Below are 20,574 nucleotides of genomic sequence, written 5' to 3'. Positions count from 1 at the left end.
TGTATTTATTTATTTTTTGGCAAAACAAAGGGAAGCGATGGCATTTCCCTCCCCTTTTTCATTCTTGCACGTCATTTTTTCCCACTGCAATTTCAGGTTGTGTCGCTTTGAAGGAAGAGAAGGTCAGCTCCGCCACAGAATGAAGTTGCGAGGTGGCGAACGAGACGTTCATGGGAAACGCAATAACACCTTCTTTAACCGATTTCAGGGATGTCCAACCTTGGCAAATAGAAGACTTGTGGACTCCAACTCCCAGAATTCCCCAGCCGGTTTGTGGAAGGTTGGTAGGTAGGTAGGTAGGAAGTTGGTAAGATGGAAGGAAGGAAAGAAAGAAGAAGAATAGAGGAAGGAAAGAGGTCTATGGAGATTCTCGGTCATCCACGTCAGGGTTGTCCCAAAGGTGTTTTTTCAAGAGGTAAGGACTTTGTGGTTTTTCAGACAAGCCTCCAAGTGGCCTCAAGGACCCTCTAAAAAGGATGCAAATGACCAGCTGTCCGCAAGGAATAGAAATCCTTCCTTTCCCCACCATCCGGCCAGAACTGAAGAAGCTTCTTGGATAAGAAGCAAAACGTCTTTAAAAAAAAACCCCAGAAAGTCCAGTTACCTCTTGAAAAAAACACCTTTGGGACAGAAGGGAAATAGTGAATGGATGGATGGATGGATGGATGGATGGAAGGGAGGAAGCAAGGATGGATGGAAGGATGGATGGATGGATGGATGGATGGATGGATGAAAGGATGGATGGATAGAAGGGAGGAAGCAAGGATGGATGGGAGGAAGGATGGATGGAAGGAAGGGAGTAAGCAAGGATGGATGGAGGATGGAAGGAAGAAAGGATGGATGGAAGGAAGGATGGATGGAAGGAAGGAAGAAAGGATGGAAGGATGGATGGATGGAAGGATGGATGGAAGAAAGGATGATGGAAGGATGGATGGATGGAAGGAAGGAAGGAAGGAAGGATGGATGGATGGAAGGAAGGATGGATGGAAGGAAGGAAGGATAGATGGATGGATGGAAGGATGGATGGATGGAAGGATGGATGGAAGAAAGGATGGAGGGAAGGATGGATGGATGGAAGGAAGGAAGGATGGATGGAAGGATGGATGGATGGATGGATGGATGGAAGGAAGGATAGATGGATGGATGGGTGGATGGATTGAGGAAGAATGGATAGATGGAAGGAAGGATGGATGGAAGGAAGAAAGGATGGATGGAAGGAAGGAAGGGTGGATGAATGGATGGAAGGAAGGATGGATGGAAGGAAGGAAGAAAGGATGGAAGGATGGATGGATGGAAGGGAGTAAGCAAGGATGGATGGATGGATGGAAGGATGGAAGAAAGGATGATGGAAGGATGGATGGATGGATGGAAGGAAGGAAGGATGGATGGATGGAAGGAAGGATGGATGGAAGGAAGGAAGGATAGATGGATGGATGGAAGGATGGATGGATGGAAGGATGGATGGAAGAAAGGATGGAGGGAAGGATGGATGGATGGAAGGAAGGAAGGATGGATGGAAGGATGGATGGATGGATGGATGGAAGGAAGGATAGATGGATGGATGGATGGATGGATGGATTGAGGAAGAATGGATAGATGGAAGGAAGGATGGATGGAAGGAAGAAAGGATGGAAGGAAGGAAGGGTGGATGAATGGAAGGAAGGAAGGATGGATGAATGGAAGGAAGGAAGGAAGGAAGGAAGGAAGGAAGGAAGGAAAATCCATCTATCTTAAAGTCCCAAAGATACCTTCTCAAGAGGCAACTGAACTTCCTTGTTTTTCTTTGAAGGCGTTTCTCTTCTCGTCCAAGAAGCTTCCACCTTAAGGCTGCCAAGGTTGGTCAATGCTGCCTTTAAGGAAATACAGGAGTACCATCACAGATACAATATTGGAGGTTTGCCCTGAAGGAGTCCAAGCACTGAAGAAGACCCAGCTGCTTTTTTGGTCGATGGAATGGTGAGTAAAGATGGAGCTGAAAGCCAGAAACAGATGATAGTCCTAAACGAAAGACATTTCACCTCCCTCTCACTCTCTGTGGGAGCTCCTCCGGCCCTGGGATAATCCGAACGAGAAGTCTCTTTTTGACCAGGGGTCGTCGCCCTCGTCCTCCTTCTCACAACGGCTTCTTCTTGAGTCCGAAGACGGAGATGAAGAGGAAGATCTCGACCGTGGCAGGCAAGGCACTGGGCAGAGGGGACGAAAAGGGAAAGGAAGGATCAATACCCCCAAAGGAGAGCGTTCCCCCCTCCCTTCCTGAATCGAAGCGAACCCGAAATCCTCGCGAGCAACTTGGCGACCACGCGAGGACGCTCGTCTACCTGCAAAAGCCCAGGATGTACCAGTACGTGACCGTCTCCCAGCGCTCAAAGACGAAGAAAGAGAGGCAGACGGAAGCGCTGCAGTGGGCAGCCAACGCTAAGAAGGGCGCCGTCAGGGAAATCAATGGAGGAATTCGTTTCAAGTGAATTTTTTTTTAAAAAGGGATTCCTGCCTTGGTGGCCTCACAATCAGGAGTCTGAGTGTTCGATCCTAGGTAAAGGCAGATATTTCTCTCTCTGGGCACGATGAGAATATATCTGCCAAATAGAACTCCGCAATGGTGACAGGGAAGGGCATCCGGCCATTAAAACACCTCAGTTGCCCAAGACTCCATCCCGCGAGGGATTATGGGGGGTCATTAAATGAAGATGATGATTCCTGCCTTGGGGAACAGGTCCGTTCTCCTCAGCCCGTCGCACGAAGCGACCTCCGGGACTTTAGAAATTGTTTGGGATGGGGATGGGGTGGTGAAGGGAGGGTGGTGGAGGAAAAAAGTCTTCAAAAGTATTGGGAGTAGTCACGCTGCAAAGTTGGATTACTCTAAAGGCTTGGTTCAGACAACCTGCTAAGCCAAAGGCTTGTGTTTCTCTGCCATGCAGAACCAGAATTATTGGGCTTAATGGAACCTGTTGTTTGAACATAATCACTGATGTCATTTTCTGCTCCTCTTCCTCTTTTCTTTCGGGGCGGGAAATGATGGAATATATATACACCGCATTTTTCGGAGTATAAGACGCACCGGAGTATAAGACGCACCAAGATTTTGAAGAGGCAAATTAAAAAATAAAAGTTTTTGCACTCTGCAAACCTCCCAAAAACGGCCCGTTTCCCCCCCCCCAAAAAAAGGGCATGAATCGCCTTTAGGAGGCTTGCAAAGTGCTCCTAAGGGGTAGGGGGTGGGCAAAATGAGCAAAAAATGGCCCGTTTTTCATGAAAACCGGCCTGATTTTGACAAAAAAAGGGCATGCATAGCCTTTAGGAGTCTTATAGAGTGCCCTGAGGGCTGGGGGGGGGGGCAGAATTGAGCAAAAAATGGCCTATTCTTTGCTCATTTCTGCCCTCTCCTGCCCCCAGGAGCACTCTGGAAGCCTCCTAAAGGCAATGCACGGCTATTTTGGTGAAGGGGGCGAGGCTTCGGGAGGCAAAAAATGCTGTATTCAGTGTATAAGACGCACCCAGATTTTCAGCCTCTTTTTTGAGGGGAAAAGGTACGTCTTATACTCTGAAAAATACGGTGTATGTATGTATGTGTGTATATATGTGTGTGTGTGTGTGTGTGTGTGTGTGTTGTATTTGTACTGATAAATAAATAAAGGGAGACTAGTATAGATCTATTTCGAGCTAATTAGCTCTCATCAGCTAGCCATACCCTTACTGGGATTTGAACTTGGGCTGTATTATATCTTAGGCAGGAGTCTTAGCCACTAAGCCACAGGCTCGCCTCCTGTATATATATATGGTGAAATAAATAAGTTTGCCCTCCCGCAGCCCCTCCTTTTGCCAGCCTCGGACGCCGGGAATGAGGACGGCCAACCTGCAAAATGCAAAGATCCACCAGTACAGGCTGCCATCCCATTGCTCAAACAGGAAGAAGAGCAGCGCGACTCCGGCGGAAGCGTGAGCCAGGGTGGCTTGGGAAGAGAGGAGGCTCGGTCAGGGAGCACAACAAGCATGGAAGGCAAAGCCACCCACCCACCCTGCTCTTGGGGTGGGGGTGGGGGGGACACGGTGGGCGCTTGGCAAAGGGTCTGGGAGCTCAGCGGTTGAAAGAACATGGCTCTGCTCAACTCGGGACGCAGGATTTAGGGAGGGAAGAGAAGGAGGGGGAGGGAAGGAAAGAGGAAGGGGAAGTGAAGGAAGGATGAAAGGAAGGAGAGGAGGGAAGGAAGGAAGAAGGAAAGGGAGGAGAGGAAAAAGACAGAAGGAGGGGAGGAAGGAGGGGAGGAGGGAAGCAGCAAAGATGCAAAGGGAAGCGAAGGAAAGAAGGGAAGGGAAGAGAGGAGAAGGAGGGAAGGAAGAAGAAAAGTGAAGGAATGATGAAAGGAAGGAGGGGAGAGAAGGGAGGAGGGTAAAAGGAATGAGGGAAGGAAGGAAAAGAAAGAGGTAGAAAGAAAGGGAGGAGAGGAAAAAGACAGAAGGAGGGAAGGAAGGAGAGGAGGAGGGAAGGAGCAAAGGAAGGAGGGAAGGAAAGAAGGGAAAGAAGGGAAGAGAGGAGGAGGAGGGAAAGGAGGAGGAAAGGAAAGTGAAGGAAGGATGAAAGGAAGGAGAGGAGGGAAGGAAGGAAGAAGGAAAGGGAGGAAAAAGACAGAAGGAGGGGAGGAAGGAGGGGAGGAGGGAAGCAGCAAAGATGCAAAGGGAAGCGAAGGAAAGAAGGGAAGGGAAGAGAGGAGAAGGAGGGAAGGAAGAAGAAAAGTGAAGGAATGATGAAAGGAAGGAGGGGAGAGAAGGGAGGAGGGTAAAAGGAATGAGGGAAGGAAGGAAAAGAAAGAGGTAGAAAGAAAGGGAGGAGAGGAAAAAGACAGAAGGAGGGAAGGAAGGAGAGGAGGAGGGAAGGAGCAAAGGAAGGAGGGAAGGAAAGAAGGGAAAGAAGGGAAGAGAGGAGGAGGAGGGAAAGGAGGAGGAAAGGAAAGTGAAGGAAGGATGAAAGGAAGGAGAGGAAAAAGACAAGGAAAGGGGGGAGGAAGGAAAGGGAGGAGAGGAAAAAAGAAGGGAAGGAAGGAGCAAAGGAGCAAAGGAAGGAGAGGAAAGAAAAGGGAAGGAAAAAGGGAGGGGGAAGGAAGGAAGGAAGGAGGAAAGGAAGGAGGTAAGGAAGGAAAGGAAAAAATACAGAAGGAAGGAGGGAAGGGAGGAGGAGGGAAGGGAGGAGGAAAAGAAAGAGAAGAAAGAAGGAAAGGGAGGCAAGGAAAAAGACAGAAGGAGGGAAGGAAAGAGAGGAGGGAAGGAAGGAGCGAAGGAAGGAGGAAAAGAAAGGGAAGGAAAAAAGGGGGAAAGGAAGGAAGGAAGGAAGGAAGAACAGGGACGTAATTGTGTAGCAAACTTCCTAACGCTTGAACGGCTAGTAAATAAGGAGAGCGAGAAAGGAATGCAGGTAGCCCTCAACTTACAACAATCCATTTAGTGACCGTTCAAAGTTACAACGGCGCTGAAAAAAAAGTGACTTACAACCGTTTTTCACACCTATGGCTGTTGCAGCAATCCCCCGTGGCCATGTGATCCCCTCTTGCGACCGTCCGACAGGCAAAGTCCACGGGGAAGCCAGGTTCCCTTAACAACCGGGTTACTAGCTGAACACCTGCAGGGACTCGCTTCACGACGGTGGCCAGAAAGATTGCAAAAGGGAGGGGGCAAAAACGCCCTTACCCCCCGTCTCCTGCAGCCACAGCCCTTGTGGTCGCCATTGCGGTCGTAACCCGAGGACCATCGGTAATCCCTTTCCTAAAAGCAGGTGACCTTAATCTTGAGATCTTGGCTTGCCTGCCTGAGTTAATCCCAATCCTTCCTGAAAGGGTTACCCAGGGCCTGGAAGCCAGATGATGGGATATAAATACAAAAAATGACTATTCATCATTCTTATTTTTAATCCGTATTTTTTTCTCCCACGCCATCCCTTTGCTAAACAACTAATTCCCAAAATGGTCAAACTATTTACTGAGACTGAATTACTATTCTTCGTCTCGTCCTTCCTCGTTCCTTTTCTGCCTAGGACTGCGTTGCTTGCATCGTTACGATTTATATTCTTTTATTTCGTCTCCTGGTGTAATTTGGATTGCTTATTTAGTATCCTGTGACTATTCCTCAGTGTTGTATCTTACGATTCTTGAGGAACATATTTCTTTTATGTACACTGAGAGCTTTTGCACTGAAGACAAATTCCTTGTGTGTCCAATCACAATCTATCTATCTATATCCAGTATCAATTTTGCTGTATTTAAGTACAATGACAATAAAGATTAGACTTATATTCTATCATCTGTCTGTCTGTCTGTCTGTCTGTCTGTCTGTCTGTCTGTCTGTCTATCTATCTATCTATCATATCTATATCTATCTATATCTATCTATATCTATCTATATCATCTATCTATCTATCCATCCATCCATCCATCCATCCATCCATCCATCCATACATACATACATACATACATACATACATATCTATTATATCTATCTGTCTGTCTATCATCTATCTATAATATCTTTATCTAACACTGGAAGTCTTTAAGAAGATGTTGGATAGCCATTTGTCCGAAACGGTATAGGGTTTCCTGCCTAGGCAGGGGGTTGGACTAGAAGACCTCCAAGGTCCCTTCCAACTCTGCTATTGTATTGTATTATCTATTATATATCTCTATCTATCTATCTTATATATCTATATCTATACATACAGTACATACATACATACATACATACCTATCTATTATATCTGTCTGTCTGTCTGTCTGTCTGTCTATCTATCTATCATCTATCTATCTATCTATCTATCTATCTATCTATCTATCTATCTATCATATCTTAATCTATTATATATTTCTATCTATCTGTCATCTATCTATAATATCTTTATGTATTATATCTCTATCTATCTATCTATCTATCATCTATAATATCTTTATTATATCTATCTATCATCTATCTATAATATCTTTTATATCTCTATCTATCTATCTCTATCATCTATCTATAATATATTTATGTATTATATATATCTATCTATCTATCTATCTATCTATCTATCTATCTATCTACCTATCATCTATATCTTTATTATATCTATCTATCATCTATCTATCTATCTATCTATCTATCATCTATAATCTTTATTATATCTATCTATCTATCTATCTATCTATCTATCTATCTACCTATCTATCATCTATAATATCTTTATTATATCTATCTATCTATCTATCTATCATATCTTAATCTATTATATATTTCTATCTATCATCTATCTATAATATCTTTATGTATTATATCTATCTATCTATCTATCTATCTATCATCTATAATATCTTTATTATATCTATCTATCATCTATCTATAATATCTTTTATATCTCTATCTATCTATCCTATCATCTATCTATCTCTATCATCTATCTATAATATCTTTATGTATTATATATCTCTATCTATCTATCTATCTATCTTTCTATCTATCTATCTATCTATCTATCTATCTATCTACCTATCTATCTATCATCTATAATATCTTTATTATATCTATCTATCTATCTATCATCTATAATATCTTTATTATATCTATCTATCATCTATCTATCTATCTATCTATCTATCATCTATAATATCTTTATTATATCTATCTATCTATCTATCTATCATATCTTAATCTATTATATATTTCTATCTATCTATCATCTATCTATAATATCTTTATGTATTATATCTATCTATCTATCTATCTATAATATCTTTATTATATCTATCTATCATCTATCTATAATATCTTTTATATCTCTATCTATCTATCCTATCATCTATCTATCTCTATCATCTATCTATAATATCTTTATGTATTATATATCTCTATCTATCTATCTATCTATCTATCTATCTATCTATCTATCTTTCTATCTTTATTATATCTATCTATCTATCATCTATAATATCTTTATTATATCTATCTATCTATCTATCTATCTATCTATCTATCTATCTATCTATCTATCTACCTATCTATCATCTATAATATCTTTATTATATCTATCTATCTATCTATCTATCTATCTATCTATCTATCTATCTATTCAAAAACGGCTCTGTGTGTCTGTGTGTGTGTGTCCAAGCATAACTCTGGAACGCCTGGAGCAATTTCAACCAAACTTGGTACACAGATGACTTCCTCTCTGGAAACAAATACTGTGGGGGTAAGACAGCCCTAAAACCCCTCGGTGTATCTGTTCTGTTAAGATACAGCCTGTTGTGCCTTAAAATGGCTTCTCCTGTACAGCACAGTGGAGTTGCCGTGATAACGGCTTCACAGTACTCCACCAGGGGGCTCCCTCTGGAATGTGGGGACAATCCAACGTTAGAAATTACGTTTAGTCTGGACATTTGCCCCCTATAAATAAATACCCGGGCAATGGCGGCTTATCGGCTAGTTGGCCAATAAAGAATCCTATTCTATTCTCTTTCTGACTTGGAAGTATGGGAAACGGACCAAGACGCTGCCATTGTTCGTAAACACCAACCAGTCGCCGAGCGTCCAAATGTCTCGAATGTGGCGGGATGGTCACCGGTGTGAGGACAGGCCGTAAGTCACTTTTCCCCATGAAGTCAGCGTTAAATGAACGGTCATAAGTTGAGGATTACTTTCTGGGCAATTTGCTTTCGCGGGTTTGAAGCTGGGCTCGCCTCTGTGGTCGAGTCGTGTTCTCAGCTGCTTTTTTTTTTTAAGGGACCGTTCTCTCCCCTCCCAGCCCATCCTCTAATCCCCGTTTTTCTTTACGGAAGGATACAAAGCAGACTTTGGGCGTTGTTGAACATGGAGACCCCGGAGAGGAAGCCGGCCAACTCTACCACAAACAGCCCGAGGGTGACGGACAGGGCCACGATCATCCTAGAAAGAGAGAAACCGTGAGGAGACACACGCTGAGGAGAAACTTGCAACGAGATTAAAGAAAGGGCCAATACTGCTGCGGCCTAAATTGCGATGCGCCGGGCGAAGCGGGCAAATCCTTTCAATATTAATCTTGAAATAGTCTGCTCCTTGCTTTTGGTGGTGGTTTTTAATCTCGGCCAACTACGTTGAGGCACTTTCGTCCAGGCTTCTTTTAAAATGCCAACCGATAATTACAGTAAATATCCCGCAGGCCGAAGCAGGGAAATCTATCTATCCATCAATATGAAAACGGGTGTGTGTGTTCCAGCATTAACTCTGGAACGCCTGGGCTGCTCAAATGAAAAGGACTGAATCAGGGGTGGGTTCCGGCAGAGATGACTGCCGGTTTGCTCAGGGGAGCGCCGTGGGCGTACGCTGTGCGCGCAATACAGCTAAAACTGCTCTGCGCACGCGCAGAAGCAAAAGACAAGATGGCGGCGCCTACGGGAGAACTGGTCCGGGGAGGCGTGGCAGGCCTGGGTCGCTACCAGCTGCAACGACCCAGGCTGCAAAGCTACCGGTCGAAACTGGTAGGAACCCACCACTGGGCTGAATTATATCGATAGTGTCAAATCACAGTATTTTTGACAGTGATAGTTATAATTCAGTCCTTTTCCTGTCTAATAGAGAATTAGCATAAATAAATGCCTGGGCGATGCCGACTTATCAGCTTGGATACAGTATTTCACAACCAGCTTTTTAAGCTCTGTGGACTTCAACTCCCAGAATTCCCCCGGGCTGGGGGAATTCTGGGAGCTGAACTCCACCCAGCTTAAAGCAGAAACACTCTTCTCAAGCTTTTCTGGTGTAAACCGGCTTATTTTCCACTCGCTTCTCACTGGAGATCGAGTTTTGCATCAATGACTGGCCTCTTAAGATCCAATAATCTGGGTTGGTTGTTTTTTTCCCTCTTCCCCCATTTGCAAGTTCAATAAAAACGCTCAAAAATCCCCAGATTTGGGTCGCTTCCGCTGCAAGGCAACGAAGAACCGAAAACTGACTCCGATCCCCAGCACAGGCGGTTAAGCTTCGAAAGCTACCAGACCCATCCTCCTTCAGCCCCCAGCCCTGGCAGCCATTGTCCTCAGTGGACAGAGAAATCAAGGAACTTGGAGATAGCCAGCGATGGGATTCAGCCGGTTCAAGAGAGTTCGGGAAAACCAGTTGTTAAATTGCGGGCTGGCCACGCCCCTTCCAGGAGTCCCCATTCGCCCCTTTTTGGCTCCCAGGTAAGTGCAGGGAGGCCTACTAGACAAAATGGGGCACAGGGAGATGGGGGTGCAGTGCCCCCCTCTCCCCACGGCCCATTTTTGCTCCCAGGGGGTGTACTGGCCCGCCAGTGGAGCTGGCAGCAGATTCGGACAGTAAGGAGGTTGGGGAGGAACATGGGCCAGTCCTGGAGTCTGGGGAAGGCTCGGAGGAGGGCTCTATGTCGGAGGCAGAGATGGGGACAGGGCCGTCTGACAGTTATCAGCTGCCTTCGGAGTCGGACATCAGTGAGGCAGAAGAACAGCTGGAGCCTGTTCCCAGTGTGCGCATGTGCAGAGTTGCCAGACGAAGGGAACAGCTAAAGAACAGGGGTCGACTTGGGAGGAAGGCCACAGGTGGACGGTGAACGGCCCCTCCCAGAGGAAATAAAAGGGGGAGCGCCAGGGGAGTGGAGCTTGCAGGAGACCATTAGTTCGCTTAATTGGTTTGGAGACTCCTTGCCAAGTTTTGCAGATCTCGGCCTGGCAGCTCTCCAAGCCAGAGAAGGTCGGTGACCGTAAATCCTCCCTCGAAAGACTTTGCTGGATGGGAAGGAGCAGAATTCACAGTCAATTAATAAAAGGGGATTTTTGTCGGGACCAGGAGTTTGCGCCAGGCTCTTGGGAAGCCTCGGTCAGAACAGGTGGGTGCAGGAGGCTGAGTGCTGTCTGTCACACACCCCTGGCCACACCCACCATGGCCACGCCCACTCAGCTGGTCATTAGGGCCGAGAACCAGTTGTTAAATGATTTGAATCCCACCGCTGGAGAGAGCCACGCTGTTAGCAGGCCCCCAAATTCTCTCTTTTTACTCCGGGAGGGGAAAAAAAGCTTCTTGTCTCTTTTTGACCCGCAAGCAAAACAGCCTCGGGAACCAGGAAAATCTCTCAAGCATTATTTTTTTTAATACAAATCCAGGCTACTCCTCCCTGACTTCAACAAAAGTGAATATGAGCAGCAGCGATCAAGATGACTCACTCTGTGTCTCGGCGGTTATAGTCTTCTGGGGTGCACTGGAGAGGGAGGGAAGCGCGGACGTTGTTTTCCTGGAGGACAAAAATAAAAGGGAGTCAAAAGAGGGGAGAGGTTGGGTGGTGGTGATGAAGCCTGCAGGAACAGTTGGCTAAGGGGCGCTAGGCTCTTTCCGGTCGTGCTTTGCAGAGGTAGTGGGGCAGCTAAGCCCCAGCCTCTCCCTTGTTTTCCCCAAAGGTTTGATGGAGGAAGGCAGAGGATGGATGGATGGATGGGGTCCCCCTTTGTCTTTCTGATGACCCCAGCAGGATTGCCAGGAAGGGGAGGGGGCGGAAAAGGCAAGGGATTCGGACAGTATCCAAGGTGGGCTGAACAGCTGCAGAGAAGCTCTTCTCAATGCAAAAATGGATCCCTCCCTCCACCTCTCGATCTAGCCATCTGTCAATCATTTCATTCTCTCTTAGCTGTCTTATCATATCTGCCTGCCTGCCTATCCTGTCTATCACCTATATATCTTTCATTTATTATCATCAGAGGATAGAGGATCCTGAGGATAGATACAACAGATCTCCCCCTACTGTATATCTATCTATCTATCTATCTATCTATCTATCTATCTATCTATCTATCTATCTATCTATCTAATCGATCTAGAGCTATCTATTTGATTGCTTATTAGTAATCCATGACTACACTAAGTATGATTCTTGATGAATGTATTTTTTTGTTCTTTTTTTCCTTTTATGTATACTGAGAGCTTATGCACTGAAGACAAATTCCTTGTGTGTCCAATCACACTTGGCCAACAAAGAATTCTATTCTATTCTATTCTACTCTACTCTACTCTTCTATATATTATTCTATTCTATTCTCCTCTCCTCTGTTCCATTCCATTCATTTCTATCTATCTCCCTCCTATGTATCTTTCATCTTTCATTTCTATCATTTATCTCTATCTCATCTATCTATCTATCATCTATCTATCTATCTATCTATCTATCTATCTATCATCTATCATCTATCTATCTATCATCTATCTATCTATCTATCTATCTATCATCTATCTATCTATCTATCTATCTATCATCTATCTATCTATCTATCTATCTATCTATCTATCTATCTATCTATATCATCTATGTCTTTCCCTATTTATCTTTCATCTATCATTATCTACCATCTCCATCCATGCCTCCATCCCCTATGTATCTTTCATCTACCATTTCTATCATGTATCATCAATATCCATCAGCCACCTGTGTATCTTTAATCTCTTTTATATCATTTATATCCATCCATCCATCCATCCATCCATCCCCTATGTAACTTTCATCTACCATTTCTATCATCTATCATCCATATCCATCTATCAGCCACTTATATATCTTTAATCTCTTTTATATCATTTATATCCATCCATCCATCCATCCCCTATGTAACTTTCATCTACCATTTCTATCATCTATATCCATCCATCCATCCTCGATCTCTATCAATCATCTATCTCCCTCTCCTATGTATCTTTCACCTATCCTTTCTATCATTATCTACCATCTCCATCCATCCATCCCTCCATCCCCTATGTATCTTTCATCTACCGTTTCTATCATCTACCATCCATATCCATCCATCGATTTCTATCTCTATGTGATTTTTATCCCACTTTTATTACGTGTCCGTTCGCCCTGGCCAACTTGCCACGGGACACCTCACTCTGGGACAAGAGTTACACTACGATCAAAGAAATGGTAGAAGAGAATTGTTTAAAAAAAAGGAGGCAAAAGGAGGGACAGGATGAAATGCGAATGGCAAAAATGACAATATTTTTGCATTTATTTTAAGGAGTGACATAGAATTGTGAAATTGTGAAATTGATGGCCGGGCGAGGTGTCTCATTCGACTCCTCAAAGACTCTGTTTTTTATTTTGATGAAACATCCTAAAAGGAAAAAAACAAATCCGAAAGGAAAGGGGATATTTGGAAAAGGTCCCAGGAATTGAAACTAGGAAGAAGAGACTCACCCTGGACCAGAAGATGGTGATGACAATGACCAGGTGAGCTGTGAGGACCAGGAATCGAGCGGGAACCAGCCCGCTGACCAACGGCATCTTCTCCCACCCTGCAAAAGACCAAGACAATCCTCACCGCCCGAGGGAAAACATCCAGACCCAGAATGCAGAAGAGCAAGAGTGGAAGGGGCTTCGGAGATCTTCTAGTCCAGCCCCCTGCTCAAGCAGGAGACCCTCTGCCGTTTCAGACCAACGTTGCCCAATCTCTTCTCAAAAACCTCCAGAGTACCCACAACTTGTGTTCCACCGATTCATTGTTCCCATGAGCAAGAAATGCATCCTTAATTCCAGGGTGCTTCTCTGCTTGATCCGTTTCCATCCCTTGCTTCTTGTCCTGCCTTCGGGGGCTTTGGAGAATAGCTTGACTCCCTCTTCTTTGGGGCAGCCCCTCAAACATATTATGTTGCCCCTAGACCTTTTCTTCATTAGACTAGGTCCCGCAGCCTTTCATCTTGTTGTTGTTAGTTACGAAGTCATGTCCGACCCATCGCAACCTCATGGACGACGTTCCTCCAGGCCTTCTTGTCCTTCTGGAGTCCATTGAAGCTCACGTCGACTGCTTCGGTGACTCCATCCAGCCACCTCCTTCTCTGCCGTCCCCTTCTTCTGCCCTCCATCGTTCCCAGCATGAGGCTCTTCTCCAAGGAGCCCTTCTTTCTCATTAGGTGGCCAAAACATTTGAGTTTCCTCTTCAGGATCTGGCCTTCTAAAGAGCAGCCTGGGTTGATCTCCTCTATTGACTGATCGGTTGGATCGCCTTGCAGTCCAAGGGACTCAATGCAGGAGTCTTCTTCTCCAGCACCAGAGTTCAAAGGCCTCCATTCTTTGGCGCTCAGCCTTCCTTAAGGTCCAACTTTCACAGCCATCCATTGCAACTGGGAGAACCATAAACCTTGACTATACGTACTTTTGTTGGCTGGGTGATGTCTCTGCTTTTTACTACGCTGTCTAGTTTTGCCATAGTTTTCCTCCCCAGGAAGCAAGCGTCTTTTGATTTCTTGGCTGCCGTCCCCATCTGCGGTGATCTTGGAGCCCAGGGAAATAAAATCTGTCACTATCTCTATTTCTTCCCCATCTATTTGCCCTGGGGATGAATAGGATAGGATAGAATAGAAAAGGGGGAAAAAAGCATAGAAAAGAAAATATGGAATGGAATGGAATATAATAGAATAGAATTAGAATAGAATTAGAATAGAATAGAAAATATGGAACGGAATAGAATAGAATATATAAAATAGAATAGAATTAGAATAGAAAATATGGAATGGAATGGAATAGAATAGAGAATAGGGAATAGAATAGATTAGAATTAGAATAGAATAGAAAATATGGAATGGAATGGAATGGAATATAATAGAATAGAATTAGAAATAGAATTAGAAATAGAATTAGAATAGAATTAGAATAGAAAATATGGAATGGAATGGAATAGAATAGAATAGAAAATATGGAATGGAATAGAATAGAATAGAGAATATAATATAATAGAATTAGAATAGAATAGAAAATATGGAATGGAATGGAATAGAATAGGGGATAGAATAGAATTAGAATAGGATAGAAAATATGGAATGGAATGGAATATAATAGAATAGAATTAGAATAGAATTGAAAATATGGAACGGAATAGAATAGAATATATAAAATAGAATAGAATTAGAATAGAAAATATAGAATGGAATGGAATAGAATAGAATAGAAAATATGGAATGGAATAGAATAGAGTAGGGAATAGAATAGAATAGGATAGAAAATATGGAATGGAATGGAATATAATAGAATAGAATTAGAATAGAATTGAAAATATGGAACGGAATATGGAATGGAATAGAATATATAAAATAGAATAGAATTAGAATAGAAAATATAGAATGGAATGGAATAGAATAGAATAGAAAATATGGAATGGAATAGAATAGAATAGAGAATAGGGAATAGAATAGAATGGAATGGAAAATATGGAATGGAATGGAATAGAGAATAGAATATTTCCATTTCTTTCCCATCTATTTGCCAGGAATTGAGAGGGCCGGATGCCATGATCTTGGTTGTCTTAAGGTTGAGTTTCAAGCCAACTTTTGCACTCTCTTTCTTCACCCGCATCAAGAGGCTCTTTAGTTCCCCTTCCATTAGAATTCATCGTACCCCATAGCATAAATTCAAATTCAAAAACAGCGGGAACGCTTAAGGCATGGACAGGGGAAACTCTGCATCCACAATCAAGGCCTATGGAGATCCTCAGCCACCCAACTCAGGGTTGTCCCCAAAGGCGCTTTTTCCAAGAGGCAGCTGGACTTTCTGAGTTTTCTTTGAAGAGGTCTCGCTTCTCATCCCGGCTCTGACTGGATGGTGGGGAAACTGAAGAAGCTTCTGGGACAAGAAGCGAAACCTCTTCAAAGAAAAACAAAAACCAAAACTCCAGCTGCCTCTTGAAGAAAAAAAAAGCACCTTTGGGACATCCACAAACAATCTTCATCAAATTTCCAACACTGGAAGTCTTTAGGAAGACGTTGGATAGCCATTTGTCTGAAATGGTACAGGGTTTCCTGCCTAGGCAGAGGGTTGGACTAGAAGACCTCCGAGGTCCCTTCCAACTCCGCTATTGTATTGTATTGTATTGTAAACTGATGTGAGGTGATAGTGCCAACATTTGCTTAGCGACCGTTGGAAGACACTGAAAAAACACAGACTTGTGACCGTTTTTCAGGCTTGCGACCGCTGTCGCACCCCACTTTGATCCAAATTCAGGCAACCTTGGCAACCTGGTTCCTATTTACGACGGTCCCAAGGTTGCGCGACCGCCATGTTAATCGTTAACCACTGCAGCGCTTCGATTCACGACGGGGGCAAGAAAGGTCGTAAAATGGAGCCAAACCCACTTAGCAACGGTCTTGCTTATTAGCAAGGGGAATATGGAGCTCCATTGCAGCCGTAAGTGGAGGGAAAACCGTATCGGGATCTGTTTTCGCCACCTGGGAACCTACTTTGTCTTTGCACGGATCTCCAGACAATCCAAAAGGTCAACGGAGTCCTGGGATTTCTTCAAATCCGGTTCTTTTATCGGGGATCACTCAGGACCCCCCTCCCCCATCTTTGGGGTGCAGAAATCCAGGTGCTGATTTCCCCCTTTCAGAGATCCAGGATCGTTCTTCTTTTAATCTTCTTCTTCTTTCTAAAAGAGAAAATCAATGGAAAATTAATATTTTGAAATAATAATAATAATAATGCAAATAAATACATCCTTTGCAAATGCCGAAAGCATCCTCCTCTGTGAAAGCCGAAGGGGCAACTTTGGGCACAGACTTTTTCCTTTTGGCCTGGCCTACCTCGCAGAGTTGTTGTTGCGGGATGGGAGGGGGGGAGGAAAAGAGAGGGGCCTGGAAAGCATGAGGTCTCCTGAGAGCATCCCAACCCCTCCAAAGCCCATTCGTGCCAGTTTTCACTCCCCACGTCCCTCCAGTCTTTTTGCCGCGTTCACACGTGTCTCTTAACACGGGTTAACCCATTTAAGGGGTTTGCACAAGGAGGGGCGAGGGCTCAAATCAACCAACTCGAATCAAATCAACCAACTCATATCAACCAACCAAGCCGAACTCCCTAAACACGTGACCCCATCAAAGCGCCAACACCCAGGTCTACTCCGCGTGTCGTGTGAACGCAGCCGCATTTTACAACAGATTTCGTTTTCGCCCCCAAATGCTCTCTTGACCCACTACCGACACTCTTCTACCCGTACAGCATACCCGCTTCCCGCCCGCAGATCAAACGAGCTCCCTTGAAGCCTCAGGCTGCGGGTTTGGTTGCTAGGCCGCAGCGTTGCCCTGGCAACCGCCTAGGCCCAGCCCTCTCTTTTCCCTCTCCGGGGTCGGGCTTCGCTCAGCCTCGCGAGACTTTCAAGTCTCTCTCTCTGGTCGCCATCTTAACTACGGGCAAATTGCCCATCTCCTTAACCTCTCCGTTGCTGCACTGCTCGGCTTTCCCTTCTTCTCCGCTGGGGGAAAAAGCACATTTCCATCCGAACCGTGGAATCGCCGCAAAAAACAGACAAACAAATAAAAAACACCTGGATGAGAGGGAGGAGGAAAAAGAAAGAAAAAGAGAGAGAGAACGAAAAAATAAAGAAAGAAAAAGAGGGATAAAGAGAAAGAAAGAAGAAAAAAGAAAAAAGGGAGGAAAAAGAAAGGAGAGAAAGAAAGAAAAAAGAGAAAAGAAAGAACGAATGAATGAAATAAATACATTTTAAAAAGAGGGAGAAAGAGAGAGAAAGAAAGAAGGAAAGAAATGGGAGGAAAAAGAAAGAAAGAAGAGAAAAGAAAGAACGAATAAAAGAAAGAAAGAAAAAAGGGAGAAAGAGACAAAGAAAGGAGGAGAAAGAAAGAGAAAAGAAAGAAAGAAAATGGGGGGAAAAGAAAGGAAGGAAGAAAGAAAAATAAAGAAAAATAAAGGGGGGAAGGACAAAGAAAGAGAGAAACGGGAGGGAAAAAGAGAACGTGATAGAGGAAGAGAGGGAGAAGGGGAAGGAGAAAGAAAGAAAATGATAGAGAGAAAAAGGGAGAAAAAGAGAAAGAGAGAAAGTGATAGAAAGGAAGAAAGAGAAAGAAAATAGAGAACAGAAAGGAGAGAGAGAGAAAAGGAAAGGGAAAGAGAGAAAGTGATAGAGAAAGAGAGAAAGAAAAGAGAAAGAGAGAAGAGAGAGAAAGGGAAAGAGAGAAAGTGATAAAGAAAAGAGAAAGAGAAAAGAGAAAAGAGAAAGAGAGAGAAAAGGAAAGGGAAAGAAAGTGATAGAGAAAGAAAGAGTAGAGAGAGAAAGTGATAGAAAGAAAAGAGAAAGAGAAAGAGAGAAGAGAGAGAAAGAGAAAGAGAGAAAGTGATAGAGAAAGAAAAGAGAAAGAGAGAAGAGAGAAAAGGAAAGGGAAAGAAAGTGATAGAGAAAAGAGAAAGAGAAAAGAGAAAGAGAAAGGGAAAGGGAAAGGGAAAGAGAGAAAGTGGTAGAGAAAGAAAAAGAAAAAGAGGAAGAGAAAAGAAAGAAAAAGAGAGAGAGAATAGGAAAGGGAAAGAGAGAAAGTGATAGAGAAAGAAAAAGAAAGAAAGAAAATTGAGAGAAAGAAAAAGAAAGGGAAAGAAAGTGATAAGAGAAAGAGAGAAAGAAGAGGGAGAGAGAAAGAGAGAAAATTCCCCAGGTGAATCCCAGGGAGAAAAAAAAAACACCTGACCATTTGAAAAACAAGCATTTATTATCCGGGGACTCCTTCTTATACCTTTTTTGTAGGTTTTCCACGCGGGAGGGGAAAACGTGGTGATCCTCCGAGGATCCCAGACGATCCACTTCGGGAAAAGCGTCATAAAAGCCTCCCGAGCGAGCTGTGATGGCCGAGTGGTTAAGGCGTTGGACTTGAAATCCAATGGGGGCTCCCCGCGCAGGTTCGAATCCTGCTCACAGCGCGTCCCTTTTGCAACGCTCTGCCCGTCCGCAAGTGCGACCAGGCGCTTCTCTCTCCTCGCTGTTTCGACAGTTTGGATTGGAAATGCTCCAGCCTTACGACCGACCTTTCAACAAGGAGCGGCGAAAAATCCACCCTTTGCAGTGCTTTGATGCTGAACATAAGCCAAATTTTGGAAGCCTGGAAAGTTTGCATGGGGTTTCAGAATTCCTCTGCCAGCAACAGCATCTGGGGGTTGACGTTTACCCCTCTTAAAGCTCTCAAGCTTTTTTAAAAAAACAAGATATAAACAGAAGGGACCCCGAAACATAATTTAAAAGTAGTTTTTAAAAAGTGTTTGCAGACCACATGGGTCAATGCATTGCAAAAAAAATATGCAAGAGTTGGAACCAACTTTGCAAAAGTTCGACAAAGCAACCAAATTCGCTGCAAAAAAAAAAAAGGATTCAAAGCAGGAGACGTATATCTGCCGAACAAAACTCCGCATTGGTGAGGGGAAGGGCATCCGGCCATTAAAACACTCTGCTAGCTCTCTGGGAGATATAACTCCGCATTCTCAATATTACTGACAATATATCTGCCGAACAAAACTCCGCAGTGGCGAGGGGAAGGGCATCCGGCCATTAAAACACTCTGCTAGCTCTCTGCGGTTCTGGGTCCGCTGAACGGGTGGATGGATCTTTTACCGTTTTCTGTAACTTTGAAGTTTGGGATTTGTGCACTATGGGCTTTTGTGTTTCCAAAAGTGGCTGATGGGCTTTCGTCCTGTGTTGGATTTTGGGGTGAGGGGAGGGGGCTGCTTTCGTTCTAATCCCATCCCTCTGCTTTTTGGTAGGTGTCAAACTTTGCTGCAAAAGCAGTTTGGGAATCTCCCGCCTTCAATGGATTTCTGATTGCAGCATTTGCTTTGCTTATGGATGGAGCCATCTAGATAGTTGGTTTCCTCTTTGAATAAGCTATTTATCTCCTGGCATCCGCTGTGGGCTATTAAGAAAGATTCGGAGGTTGCTTTCTGCCTCTAAAAACATGTTTCTCCATTTCTCCGTTAAGGGAAATATAATATCCTGCCTTTAAGGAAAAAACAGAATATTTCCCAACATATTTCATTCTTCTAGATTAAAAGGGGAATCTTGGTTAATATGGGGAAGAGGTGGGGGTGTCGCAGTCCCAAATATCTCGAGGCTTCTGAGCATTAAATATTTTAAATGAAATATTTTAGGAATTTTTTTTTAAAGGCAGAAGTTTCATTGCATTTCTTCTCTGCCGCCAGGAGGGGTCGCTGCCTCCTCTCCATCTTTGCAACCGCTGCTCGGCGGGGAAAAAAGGCAGGGGGGGAAACCCCGGATTTTTTATTTCCTTAAAAAATATCAGATTCAGGAGAACCGAAAGGGAAATATATAATATTTAAAATATTCCTAAATATTCCTAATATTTCTTTAAAATATTTTATAAAAGACTTGTGGAGATGCCGGGGATTGAACCCGGGGCCTCATACATGCGAAGCATGCGCTCTACCACTGAGCTACATCCCCTCGCCTGGCCTCCCGTCCGCTTGCTTTGCTATTGATGTCCCATGGATTTTTTTTTTTTTTTGCATGGACTCTTTCTTTTTGCAAAGCGATGCAAACGACAGAGCTCCTGAGCATGCACAGAGCGCTTTTTCTTTTTTTTGCACCGGGCCGGGAAGCAAAGGTTGAGCGAGCATGTGCAAAGGGCGGAACGCAAATAAATCCCTTTATTTATTTTATATTATTTTTTAAAGGGTGGGGTTTTTTTTCTTCCCAGGTTCTGTTGTTTTGCACCGTCGCGGCTGCGGGCGCCACGTTGCAAAAGTGGAGTTTTCTCTCTTTTTCAAATAAGAATAACAAATACATGGAAAAAAATTGGATTATGCTTATTCTTACCTTT

The 20,574-nt window shown here is 43.9% G+C and overlaps 1 protein-coding gene across 5 annotated transcripts; it reads right to left on the bottom strand.

Moving 5' to 3' along the window:
- Positions 1–346: 346 nt before the first annotated feature.
- Positions 347–17,282, bottom strand: LOC309381415 (transmembrane protein 107-like). Of its 5 annotated transcripts, none has more exons than XM_081932376.1 (7): positions 16,969–17,097; positions 16,210–16,397; positions 13,178–13,275; positions 11,163–11,230; positions 8,795–8,895; positions 3,854–3,950; positions 347–2,183 (listed from the first exon to the last, which is right to left on the bottom strand). In XM_081932376.1, the coding sequence occupies exons 3-7, from the start codon at positions 13,262–13,264 to the stop codon at positions 2,114–2,116; spliced, it is 423 nt and encodes a 140-aa protein (XP_081788502.1). In that variant the 5' UTR covers positions 13,265–13,275; positions 16,210–16,397; positions 16,969–17,097; the 3' UTR covers positions 347–2,113. The 5 variants fall into 5 exon arrangements, with proteins under 5 accessions (XP_081788502.1, XP_081788503.1, XP_081788501.1 ...); XM_081932377.1 differs by lacking the exon at positions 3,854–3,950 and adding an exon at positions 2,319–2,415; XM_081932375.1 differs by lacking the exon at positions 16,969–17,097 and adding an exon at positions 17,177–17,282 and having other exon boundaries at positions 347–3,950.
- Between the last annotated feature and the right edge of the window lie 3,292 nt (positions 17,283–20,574).

The sequence above is a fragment of the Natrix helvetica genome (genome assembly GCF_964273705.1).
Source record: "Natrix helvetica genome assembly, chromosome: Z".
Classification (NCBI taxonomy): domain Eukaryota; kingdom Metazoa; phylum Chordata; class Lepidosauria; order Squamata; family Natricidae; genus Natrix; species Natrix helvetica.
The sequence above is the reverse complement of the archived record's forward strand: the minus strand, read 5'-3'. Positions and strand labels throughout refer to the sequence as shown.

What these genes read in the sequence shown, in the direction of transcription:
- LOC309381415 (XM_081932375.1), bottom strand. Translation starts at nt 13,264, where the DNA reads ATGCCGTTGGTCAGCGGGCTGGTTCCCGCTCGATTCCTGGTCCTCACA. An exon ending in TATAACCGCCGAGACACAGA is followed by an intron (nt 8,896 to 11,162) that starts GTGAGTCATCTT and finishes CTCTCTTTCTAG; the next exon opens with GATGATCGTGGCCCTGTCCG. An exon ending in CAACGCCCAAAGTCTGCTTT is followed by an intron (nt 3,951 to 8,794) that starts GTATCCTTCCGT and finishes TCTCTTCCCAAG; the next exon opens with CCACCCTGGCTCACGCTTCC.